Genomic DNA, 11,805 nt, shown 5'->3' with positions numbered 1-11,805 from the left:
CTCAATGTCTTCATCAGTGACTTGGATGTGTGTGTGAAGTGTACTCTGTCCAAGTTTGCAGATAATACTAAATTGTGGGGTGAAGTGAACACCCCAGAGGTTAGGGAATGATTGCAGGCAGACCTGGACAGGTTGGAAAAGTGGGCAGAACATAATAAGATCCAGTAAAACAAGGACAAGTGCAGAGTGCTGCACCTAGGGCACAAAAATATCCAGCACACAGCATACTGGCTAGGAAACGACCCTCTTAGCAGCACAGAAGTGGAAAGGGACCTTGGAGTCATAGTGGACTCCAAGATGAACATGAGTTGTCAGTCTGACAAAATCATCAGCAAAGCTAACCACACTTTAGCTGGGAGCTGCAGCTGAATCTCTGAATCAGATTTGGCTGAATCGAATCAGGATAGTGATTTGAATCACCAAATCAAATCACTGTCCCTGAATTGGCCGAATCCGAGGTGAATACTATACGCTTCGCACAGGCCTAGTGCTCCTATTATAAAAGCTGGTTTCTTAATTTTTTAATACCCAAGAAAACTAAGTAAGGGGTCTGTACAATAGTAAAGTAATCCTATCTATTACTTAACAAAAGTAGAAATAAAAAACTTATTGCATAATGAACCCAGTACTTAAAATGCATGGCATTTTTCAGGTATTAATCAAAGCAGTGACAACAGATGAAATTGTGAATACACTGGGAAAGAAATAAAGACCAGTATATATAAGTTGAAACACCATGTTTATTGGGTTACCAAACTGCACAGAATCCAAAAATGTACTTTTTGCTTTGTGGAACAGAATCTTAGTAAAATGAAAAGAAAAGAAGATTCAATGTACTTATCACCTCAACCAAAAGAACAGAGATTCCAAGTTGTATCTTTTCATTAATGCTTCTTAAAGAAGAAACTGAATGAATAGATCCTTTGCAGTACCAGGCTGTTGCTTACATCTTCTCTTCAAATTCCTTAACCTGGGATGAGACAACTTTACCATCCACCACTTCTTCAACAATTGTCTTGATCTTTCTAGTTTTTGTTGGATCTAAACATTGTTTTAAAAGTTTAGTTTATCAAAGGCTTAAAATTAAAAAGCAAACGTATATACACAGAGAAGTGACTCTTTCCTTAACTTTTCTTTAGGAAAATATATAGTTTCTTCTTTGATTAACTTTTCAGTATAATAAAACTGAATGACATTTATTAATTTTACTATAAAAGATTTTTAAATAACTTTATTTGGGTGTTTCACCCTTATGCAGATATTAATGCTCATTCTGTAACTACAGTACACATTAGTCAGTTGTAATATGTGCACAACTAATTTAATTTTCACTTGAAGTTTAATGGTCAGGGTTAATACATTGCTTGTAAAAAGAAATTTAGCCCAGGAAAATCTACCTACCTTGAGAAGAATCTAGTGATTGAGTTTGTGATTTGGAGCCTGTCAAAGATGAGCTTTCAAATGAAAGTCCTTGTCCCCCAGTTCTGCAAGAAAATCATAGGTGCATATCAATATTGCTAAACCTTTTTGGACCCACGGGCTGGATGAATGGCATGGGGCTGGTCCATGGGCTGGATTAAACCTTGTGTGCCAGGATGGTACCCCAGTTGGTCCTGTGCACCACTCTGATTGGGGCCCTGAGCCACTACTACTGGCTTCATACCACCCTGATTTACCCTGAATGACCAATTTAACATGTAGAGTCATGCTATCTGGCCTGCAGGGCTCCCCACAGAATATGGCAAGCACTCATCAGCAGCACTCATCAGCCTGCACTAATATGTCCAGAAATATAGCAGCAAGGGAATGACAATGAGCTGCTCCTGATCCCTCACAAACAAATTTTCAGATCCATGGGGAACCCTTGCAAGCTGGTTGATATGGCTTTGTTGGCTGGATCTGGCTGAGGGGGCTGAGCAGCCTTCATATATATTATTGCATAATATTTATCAGGATCATGAGACACAGGAGCAATATCATTTCCATTTGATTTCTTTTTCTTTACTTTAAGCTGATACCCCAAGCAACATAGGTCAAAACTTAATCCAAAAAAATTATGATATTATACTACTAGGATTGGTCAGTATAGTTGAAACCCTGCCTTGTCAGACCAGTGAAAGCATTCACTATGAAGTTCAATCTTTTTCAGAAAACATACTGTTAGGGGTGTTAGAGATACAGCCCATGGGCCACATCTGCCCTAAAAAGCCATTTCACCCAGGTTATGGGGATCCTAGAAAGGCCAGGAATTTAGGGGTGGGGTGAGTTGGGGTGGAGTCAGCCACCAGATTCCCAGCTGCAGAGCCCCACTGGGGACCTGTGGTGGTAACCGGGGAAAGGGTGAGCAACAGCTGCTGTAATCTCTTGTTCCTGCCACTGCTGGGTCTGGATCCAGCCTGCAAGGTTTTTCTCAGTATGGATCCATCCCAGGGGTGCAGGTGAGTTTGACACCCTTGTTATGTCTATTGCAGTAAATTCTTAGTGAGGCATTGGATCGATAAATTCACTGATAAAACATGAAAATAAAAATGTCATGAAACAGCCCAAAGCAAAATAGAAACACTGAAAATAATCACAAATAGTATTTGTAAAAATACTCTTATTTCTTTCAGTTCTGAAATTGTGTAGCTTGTTAAATCATGCTTCCTTTTGCTAGTGTATATACTTAAGCTGCCACATTCATTGATTCATTTAAATATAAGATAAATTTATTCATTCTTCTTAAATGGATTTTATATTTAAAGAATTGCTACCTATCATGACTAAAATTATTTCAGTATCTTTTATGATGAAAAAATGTATTGTTGAACTGTTTGTGTGCTATAGGTCTTTCTCTGTATTGGTTTGTAGACCATCTGCTTGCACTGCTCCCACTTCCCAGAAAGCGTATTATCATGGACTGGAGTGAAAAGGCAGTTGTCAATTTCAATTCTTTACTTACCCAAATTCTCCATCTAGCAGACGACGGTAGGTCTCAATCTCCATTTCCAGCCGAGTCTTGATGTCTAGAAGTTGCTGATATTCTGCATTTTGGCGTTCCATGTCAGCCCTGACCTGGAAGAGCTGGTTTTCCAGATTCCCAATCTGAAGCTGCATTTGTGAAAGCTGAGTACAGTAACCTGCTTCTGTTTCTGCCAAGGTGTCTTCAAGAGATTTTTTCTGCATACAAGACATATAATTGATTAAATGAAAACTTTAGGGAGAAGAAAGTGATTCCTTAAAAAATTATGAAGAAATGTAGACTAACATATTGGGGAAAAGTTTTATTTGGTCTCATTACCTATCTTCATTTAATTTATTTTCTTCTTAGACTCAAATGTTTACTTGAAAAACCTGCTTCTGCTACTTCCATTCTCCTTTCCTACCATACCCAATCATAACAATGCATTTGTTCTACTATCCATCATTTACAATCTGCTGATTCTAGGTAGTATTAGGTACTACGGACTAAAAGGAATTCTGAATTTAACAATAGAATTAAATGCAGACATTGAAAAGTTTATAATAATAAGGGGTTAACACAACTTTTGCAACTGGAAATTGCAACATACCATGGCAAGTTGAGATTGTAGTTCAATTTCCAGGCTCTGAAGAGTGCGCTTTAGATCTGTGATTTCACTTCTTCCTGATTGAAGCTGTTCAGTGTTGGTGGAGATTTCCTTTTTGAGTTCTCCACTCTGAAATGTGAAAAAGGAATAACATATAATGCAGTTGTTACAAATTTTTGTTCTATTTTTAACTTTTGAGGGCTGAATTTGTTATTGCTGATATTTACTTTTTCATTGAACCATGCTTCAGCATCTTTACGATTTTGTTCAGCAATAGCTTCATATTGTCCTCGCATGTCATTCAAAAGCTTGGTCAAATCAATTCCTGGAGCTGCATCCATTTCAACACTGACTTGGCCAGTAGCATTACCTTGGAAACCTTGAAGCTCCTAAAAGGATAAAAGGCAATACAGATATTTTAGTATAATAAGGAACACAATAATCAGCCTTAAGTTATATACAAAGTGGGTGACTCAAGATCCCACTAATTCCACAGGAAGATTTGCTAGTCTAATCTAGTCTACTCTAGTCTTTACAATTAAATTTACCATTTAGCACATTTAAATATGAATTTCCCTTCATGGTATCACAAGGCAAGTCTACACAAGACACTGAATGCACAGAAGCCTAATTATACCGTGCATTAGTGTGGCTGGCAAAAACCGTGCTAATGCACAATAGATTATGTAATACGCATTAAAATAATTTTTAAAGTGTTCATCTGCACTAAAGTGCAATAGTGCTGATTATGGCGCCTTAACCTACTACCTGTTTTTACAGATCCTAAACTTAATGTACTGTAATTACAGTGCATTCATGAATGTGTAGAAGCACCCACAGTTGCCTTAGAATTTCAACCCAATAGTCTTGTAATTTCATTTTTTAATATTTTTTTGACAAATCTATATTATATTGAAGTCTTCTTTTCTACTGTATAACCTATGATATTAGTAAGAAAAATGACTGAAGAACAAGGTACCAGTAAGTTGCAATATTCTGTTCCATTTACCACACAGATTTTCTTGTTAATTTCTTCATCAATTTTCATCTTAAGAAAATCATTTGCCCAAGCTGGGAAAATATGTTTGTTTTCATAAATGTGTTTATATTTTATACACTTTTGGTATATCTATTAAGAATATACTTAAACTGTCTGTATATAAACATATATACATATATACTTATTAGATAAGTTATTTTTGATATAACAGATAGTTGAAATAGATTCTTAATAGATACACCAAAAGTGTACCAAATACAAAGAAATTTGTGAAAACAAAAATATAGATTGTTGTGATTACAAATATTTTTAAAAGAATACTTAGAGAGCTTTAACCACCTTTCACTTATTCATCATGGAATACATGGACAGAAGACTAAGAGTCATTGTGCTGAAAGGATGGCAGGAGTTAAAAACATTGTGCACAAACAGACATGCCGATGACAGCTTCATGTTTCCCTATGCCTTTCCAAAATAAACACAAGAACTGAAGAGATTCTGGGAAATGATTTTGTTGCTGACTACCCAAAGACTGAAAGTTAAGAGTTCAACTCTATAAACTAGATCTAAACAAAGCATAACTCACTGGTGCAAAAATTGAGCCATATTTAGTCCATACCCATCTGAGCATACCTATTATACCTTGATAGAGGTGCCCTATGTAACCTTATATTCACAGAGAAACTCCTTTTCAAATTTCTAGTATTGAAATTGAGAAAAATCAGTAATACTGGCACCAGGAAGAGTCCACAATTTCTTTCTTTCTGCTTGTGTCTCCTCCTGATTTCCTTAGCGAACTTCAAACCAACACCACACAGAACTACTCTAGGGCATAAAAAAATAAAATACTGAGATGTGTCCTCCATTTCCTTTCCAGTAAATTTTGAATTGAGATACAAATCAGTATCTGAGAAAACTAAAACCATGAAGCAAGAATCTGTCTACCTCTTCATGGTTCTTTTTGAGATAAGCCAGTTCTTCATTCAAACTTTCAATCTGCATCTCCAGATCAGCTCTGGTCAAGGTCAGCTCATCAAGCACTCTGCGCAGGCCATTGATGTCAGCCTCCACACTTTGGCGAAGGGCCACTTCATTCTCATATCTTAAAAAAGAAACATTAAGTAGGCTTTTTGTACTTTCACTGGGATCAAAAGTCATATGAATACAAATAATCTAGCCATTTACAAATAAATATTATACCCTTTGTTACCATTTCAGTTTTTTAAATGAACATAAATATATCACATCTATAATTAATATATTTGTCAATAATATGTCATTAAATATTGCAAAATAAATTTGCCTAAGAATGAATAAATTTAAATATATTTGAGCAGTGTATATAAAACATCAATGACATTTTTTCTTACTTCAGTCTGAAGTCATCAGCAGCCAGTCTGGCATTATCAATCTGCAAGACGATTCTGGCATTGTCAATGGTTGCATTAATTATCTAGAAGACAAGCAGAATGCACAAAAAAATATTTAATAACCTGATGGGCCTAACGCTCAAATAAATTAGTTATAAAATAATGGGGAGGACATTCAGTAGACTCTTGTACTACATATTACCAAAATATTTAGGACCGGTATACATCAGCACTGATTCATTGTAGTTAATAGAGTAACATGAATTTACACTACCAGAATCTCTCCCTTCCCATGGGCCCCCAAAAGTTTATCAAATAACCCTTTATTACAGAAATTAAATTTAAGGTGCAAGAAGCAAAAACTATAGTATTCTGAAAAAAGCCTAAATTATCAAGAAGCATAATAATCTTAGTTAAAGTTGTCACTCATTCTCAATTCAAATGAGGTCAAGTATATTCACATCATTAAAAGGGATACAACTACACAATTGCTGTGAAAATATTTTGTATACCCTCCCTACTACAAAAATACTCTTAATAAAAATACTATAGTATAGAAGATTATTACAAACAGCAGTACTTTGGACAAATTTGATTTCAGCTTCTCAAAAGAATTCATGTAGTTTTCATCCAGGACAGTATTACATGAATTTAGATTGTAAAAAGTTGCAACTGTTATATGAGAATTTTTTTACCTTGTTTCTAAGATCTTCAATTATTGGATAGTATTTACTGTAATCATTCCCTGCTCCAAGGCTGCCAGCACCAGGGCCATTTTTCTCATACCACTCTCTGATTTTGTGCTCCAGCTCAGTGTTGGCTTCTTCCAGAGAACGTACTTTGTCCAAGTAGGCAGCCAGACGGTCATTCAGGTTTTGCATGGTTTCCTTTTTTGTGCCAGAAAGAAGGCCGCCATCCCCGCTACCGCCACCAGCACCAAAACCACTTCCAAACCCAGCACCTGAGCCACCACCAAAACCTCCACCAAAGGCATTGCCTAGGCCACCTCCAAACCCAGCACCTGAGCCACCACCAAAACCTCCACCAAAGCTATTGCCTACACCACCTCCAAACCCAGAACCTGATCCACCACCAAAGCCTCCACCAAAGCCACTGCCCAAGCCACCACCAGAGCCACTACCAAAGCCGCCGCTAAAGCCAGAACTCGATCCAAGCAAGGAAGCAACACCAAAGCCTCCACTAGATCCTCCACCAAAACCAAATCCACTACTACCAAAGCTTCCTCCACCACTGGAATTGAACAGTCTAATGGATCCCCCACCCAGTGCACTCCGAGAAGAAAATTGCCGGGATCCTCCCCCTGTACGCACAGAGAGTGCCATGGTGTTCAAGTTGCTGTGATCTAGCGTAGCACGTAGATGAAGCAGAGTATGGCAGACCAGATAGCAGGCTGAGACTCTATATACAGAATTAAGTGGGTGGGTCAGCAGTATAGTCCACACCTCCTCAAGCAGAATCTTTTTCACTTTTTTCCTTCTTCTTTTTCTCTTTTATTTTAATGCCAACTTAATAATTCCTGACCAAATTAAATGATATGTGCAAATCCAAATTGCTCATGGTGTGGAAATATGATGCCCTCCAGCTATTTGTTCTGCTAATAGGGGAGATGGGTGGAGTACAGCTAATCTATCATTATAATGTTTTATCATGTGCAGCTGAGCAGAGAAGTTTCTTTTTGCATCTTAATCTTTCCTGAATCATTGTTTTCTCATTTCATATTTATCTCCTTTAAGGTTTGTGGCTATGCTTGTAAGATTATGCCTGAGAGAAAAGGTAAAACAATCCCTTTGATACCATATTTCTCTGTGAATTTTAGGTGCAGGAAATATGAATATATTATTTTTCTTCAATATTGTATTATTTCCTGGCATATACTATTGAACCTCTGTAAGCTCTGGACTTCGATTAAGTCTTTTGAGAAATAAGCAGAAATGATCACCAAAAACTTATGACAGAAATAATTGTTTCCTAGATTTATCTTGACGATATGAAGAACACCTGGGCATATTAAACTCTAGGATGATTCAGCATATGTTTATGTCTCCTGCCCTGAAACTCTAGTAGTTAGAGTTATCTCATGAGGTGAAGGAAAAGCAGGAGAAAGAGTTGGAGATGCTAAGATACTAAGTAGCCAGCATCAACAGAAGAAGTGGAAAGCACACTTGCCTAGCTTATTTAGCCTGGTGATGAATGCATTTCCTGGGAAGTGGGAGATATGCGTTAAAGCCTCCTGAGAATGAGGAAGGCTTACCACTCAGTTCTCTTGCTTTCTGAGTAAGTGCTCAAAACACAAAGCTATTGGGCAAAAGAAAGGTGAGCCCATCACCATTTTTTAAACTGAATTCAGTGTTGCCAGTGCAAGTGAAGTGTGCTCCAAGTACACCTAACAGACTTGGTCCCTGCTGAGACTTCCCAGAGTCCAATTGGATCACAACAGTTTAAGTGGGAAGTAGGCACCAAGGTGATAGAATTATATCACTTCTGAGCATGACCAGAAGCCCCAGTGCACGCTCCCGGGGAACTCTGCAGCACCAAATGGCGATCAGCGTTTGCAGAATTTAGTGAAGTACAGCCAAAGTGGATCACTCTTTGAAACTTAGGTACCTAAATTCTGCCTATATTCTGTTGTATGGGTGCTTCTGAAAACCAGTTTGATCAAACCCTTTTATGTAAAGTTCAAACACATGCCTTAGTTACAGGTTTAAACCTGGAAAGCTTTGATAACAATGTGCTTTCTTTTTAATCTTATTTCAGTAAACAGACTTCTTTTTGTCTGCATTGGCTTAATTGTGTTGTTAGATATATTATCTCAATTTTTGCTTTTAATTTATCCATATCCTGAAGCATTGGGCGTGCTTTTGACAGGAATTTGTTATGAATAATATCGATTTCAGAGACCAAAGGAAAAAGGCTCACTTAAAATTTTTTTTATATAGAATTCAATCAGTCATGTGGTGTCACTGATTCATGTTTGTGAAAACTAAAAAGTATTTTCTTTGACAGCTGTGTATGTACAGTACACAACAGATTAGGTGAGTATTCAAAACGAAGACATTTTTGTGTTTGTTTTCTCAAGAGGAAAACCTATCCTTTGCACTGCAAGCATAGGTGTGGCTGGTTTATTAGACTAGTACTCTATGGGAAAGGTTGAATGCATTTACTGCTGGAAAAAAATGATGCTTGCAGAAAGACTTTCCTTTTATGTAAATATTCATGGAGCTTAAAAAAGAAAAAAGTTTTTTCAGTAAATTTAAAATATTAAAGTCATATTTCTCCCTGTTTCAAAAAAGACCTCCTTTTTGGGATCTACTTTTATAGATTTTATTACTCAGATATTGTGCTGCTGAGTACATTATAAACAATGCATCAAAGAGAGGTAATCCACAGTCCACGAGGCAGAGAAATTTGCAAGGGAAAAGTGTCTGGCTTATCAGTCAGGGTTATGTTCTACAAGCACATTTTTCAGAGGACCTTACCGAGCCTTTGAACATTTTAAAATGAGCCCATGTTTAAATATTTACCTGGCTTTGTTTACTTACTAAACTACTACCATATTTTGATTAATATACATATTATTTATTACAATTACATTAATTTTTATTTTCTTAGGGAATATGGTATGCAGCAAGAAAAATATATACCATATTTTCTTGCAGATATCTGTCCCCTGGATACATTATCCATCTTGTTTTTGAAAGGCAGAATGAAGAGAAAACTTTTTTCCCCAGAGTTATAGCTGAATAGAGCAGAGGCAGAACCCTATCTAGCTGACTCACCTTCCCTTTCCTGCTTAAATAAAGCCCCAGCTGCTGCTGAAGACTGGTCTCAATGGAAGGAATTTTAATTTTGAAAGAGCTAAAAAACTGAAAATGGAAGAAGAGACCAGGAGCTCTCTAGCAGACAGCAGAATTACCTTAGGAAATGCTACTTTGATTAGTAAAACAATAAGATCATTAAAAGGAGAGGATTGTTAAAAACTCTGGTGTGAAGAACAATGATCTATTAAGTCAACTGACTCCTTTAGCTGCCTGAATAGTACTACCAGAGCTGCTGCACTATGGAGCAGGAATGAAAGCAGGGTGCTGCTTCTACCTTTGACCAGAAAATCAGCTTCCCTGCTTAATAGGTGCACTCCAATTTGAGGGGCGCGGGGTCAATTTTGGGGCGGAAAGCTGAGTGTTGTATGCAAGATAATATGGTAGATTTTGCTTGCCATTCATATTGGTATAACCAAGATAAAATTTGGAGCCAAATCCAAAAGTAACTGAAGTGCCTTCAATGGATTTAAGTGGTAGTTAAATGGATTTTGGGCATAGAAGTACAAAGTTGTGATCTTGAAAACCCCTGCACAGCTGCAGTTATACTCCTAAACTACATAAGTGTAGAAACTTAAAGTTCCTCAGGTGCATAACATGTTGCTTCTGCCCCAGAAGCACTTCAGCCATGACAGGGCTATGCAGGGTGGGCGCATTTACAAGAGCTATTAATGCATAGTAAAGCTACTGTGCATTTAAAAAAGAGCATATTTGTTCCCAAATGGAGCAGGTGGGACCAGGGATGTACCTGCCCCACTCCTCTGCTCTACCCTATTGCAGTAGCCAGGGGAAGCTCCAGGCTCCCCCAGGTACCAGCCTGGGGCTGGCAAGAGGCAGGGGGCTGCTGGTTTGCTGCATCCCAGCCATGTGGGGATTGGACCCAATCCCTACGTGGCCAGGAACTGTGTACCCATGGGGACACTGCCTGGCAGCCACTCAGAGATCAGGAGAGTCCTGTTCCCCCCACAAGGTGGGAGAGGAGTCCCCGCCTGGTGGGGACAGCCATGTGGGGATCGGAACCCTCCCAATCCCCATGTGGCTGTCAGGCATCATCCCCACCAGGCAGGGGCACTTCTCTTAGCCATGTGGGGATTGGGACCTTCCCAATCTCCATGTAGCTGTCCCTGCCAGGTGGGGACACTTCTCCCTACCATGTGGGGATTGGGTTCCAATCCCTACCTGGCTGGTATGCAACAGTCCCAGCTTCCAGAACAGCTCATCTGGCCATGTGGGGATCAGGACAGTCCCGATCCCCACATGGCAGGGAGATAGCTTTCCCTGCAGCTGGCACCATTCCTGCCATGTATGGTTTAGTGGGTCACCTGCTGCCTGGGCTGACCAAGAGCAAATTGCTCCCAGCCAGCATCTACACATGTGCTATTATGCAGTAGCTAATGTGAAGTTAATCTACTACCTCTGTTTTCAAGTAGGAGATAACTGTGCATTAGCCAATTTTACTGTGCAGTAGCCTAGCACATGGTTAAATAGTGATGTTTTACTGCTCAGTAGATTAGTCTTCTGCACAGAGAATTGTCTTATGTAGACACACCCCTTGATGCCTATTTCATATCTAAGGTCAGTTGGGGTCCACAAACTATTCCTTTGTAATTTCCTCTCCCCTGAAAGATTTGATTCAGGAGGTGTTCCCCACATACATCCAAAAGCGTCAGCTCTTTGCAGAATACAGTGTCCAGTTATCACATTTTTTTAAAGACATTTGCCACAGTTGAGGATTTGGGGCATCCTTTTTATAGACTAGCTCAGAAGACAGAGCAGTCACGCTGGGCATACAGGTTTCCCTCAATTTATGTGGGTTCTGTATATGCATATTCACTCTTCTGCGATGAGCATTTTTAGACCCATAATTCGTTATATGCAAGGTAAATTCACTCTTATGTGATTGGCATAGGCCCCCCCTTCCCCCCCCACAAGCAGATAAGTCTGTGGGGGGAGGGGAAACGGCCGTGGGGCTGGGGCCCCACTCACCACAGCCCCTGCTGCAGCAGCCTTGGGAGCGACTGGTACCAGCTGGCCGCAGCCGCCTGGCCCGG

At 39.0% G+C, this 11,805-nt stretch overlaps 1 protein-coding gene across 1 annotated transcript; it reads right to left on the bottom strand.

The window, feature by feature from the left end:
* Positions 1-790: 790 nt before the first annotated feature.
* LOC102377886 (keratin, type I cytoskeletal 12) lies at positions 791-7,261 on the bottom strand. Its single transcript, XM_006022577.2, has 8 exons — positions 6,614-7,261; positions 5,919-6,001; positions 5,494-5,650; positions 3,776-3,937; positions 3,552-3,677; positions 2,942-3,159; positions 1,402-1,484; positions 791-1,041 (listed from the first exon to the last, which is right to left on the bottom strand). Exons 1-8 carry the CDS (start codon positions 7,259-7,261, stop codon positions 944-946), a joined length of 1,575 nt encoding a protein of 524 aa, XP_006022639.1. The 3' UTR covers positions 791-943.
* Positions 7,262-11,805: the final 4,544 nt, after the last annotated feature.

The sequence above is a fragment of the Alligator sinensis genome, unplaced genomic scaffold (genome assembly GCF_000455745.1).
Source record: "Alligator sinensis unplaced genomic scaffold, ASM45574v1 scaffold886_1, whole genome shotgun sequence".
Classification (NCBI taxonomy): Eukaryota; Metazoa; Chordata; order Crocodylia; family Alligatoridae; genus Alligator; species Alligator sinensis.
Note: the sequence above shows the minus strand (reverse complement) of the source record. Positions and strands in the feature narration are given on the sequence as shown.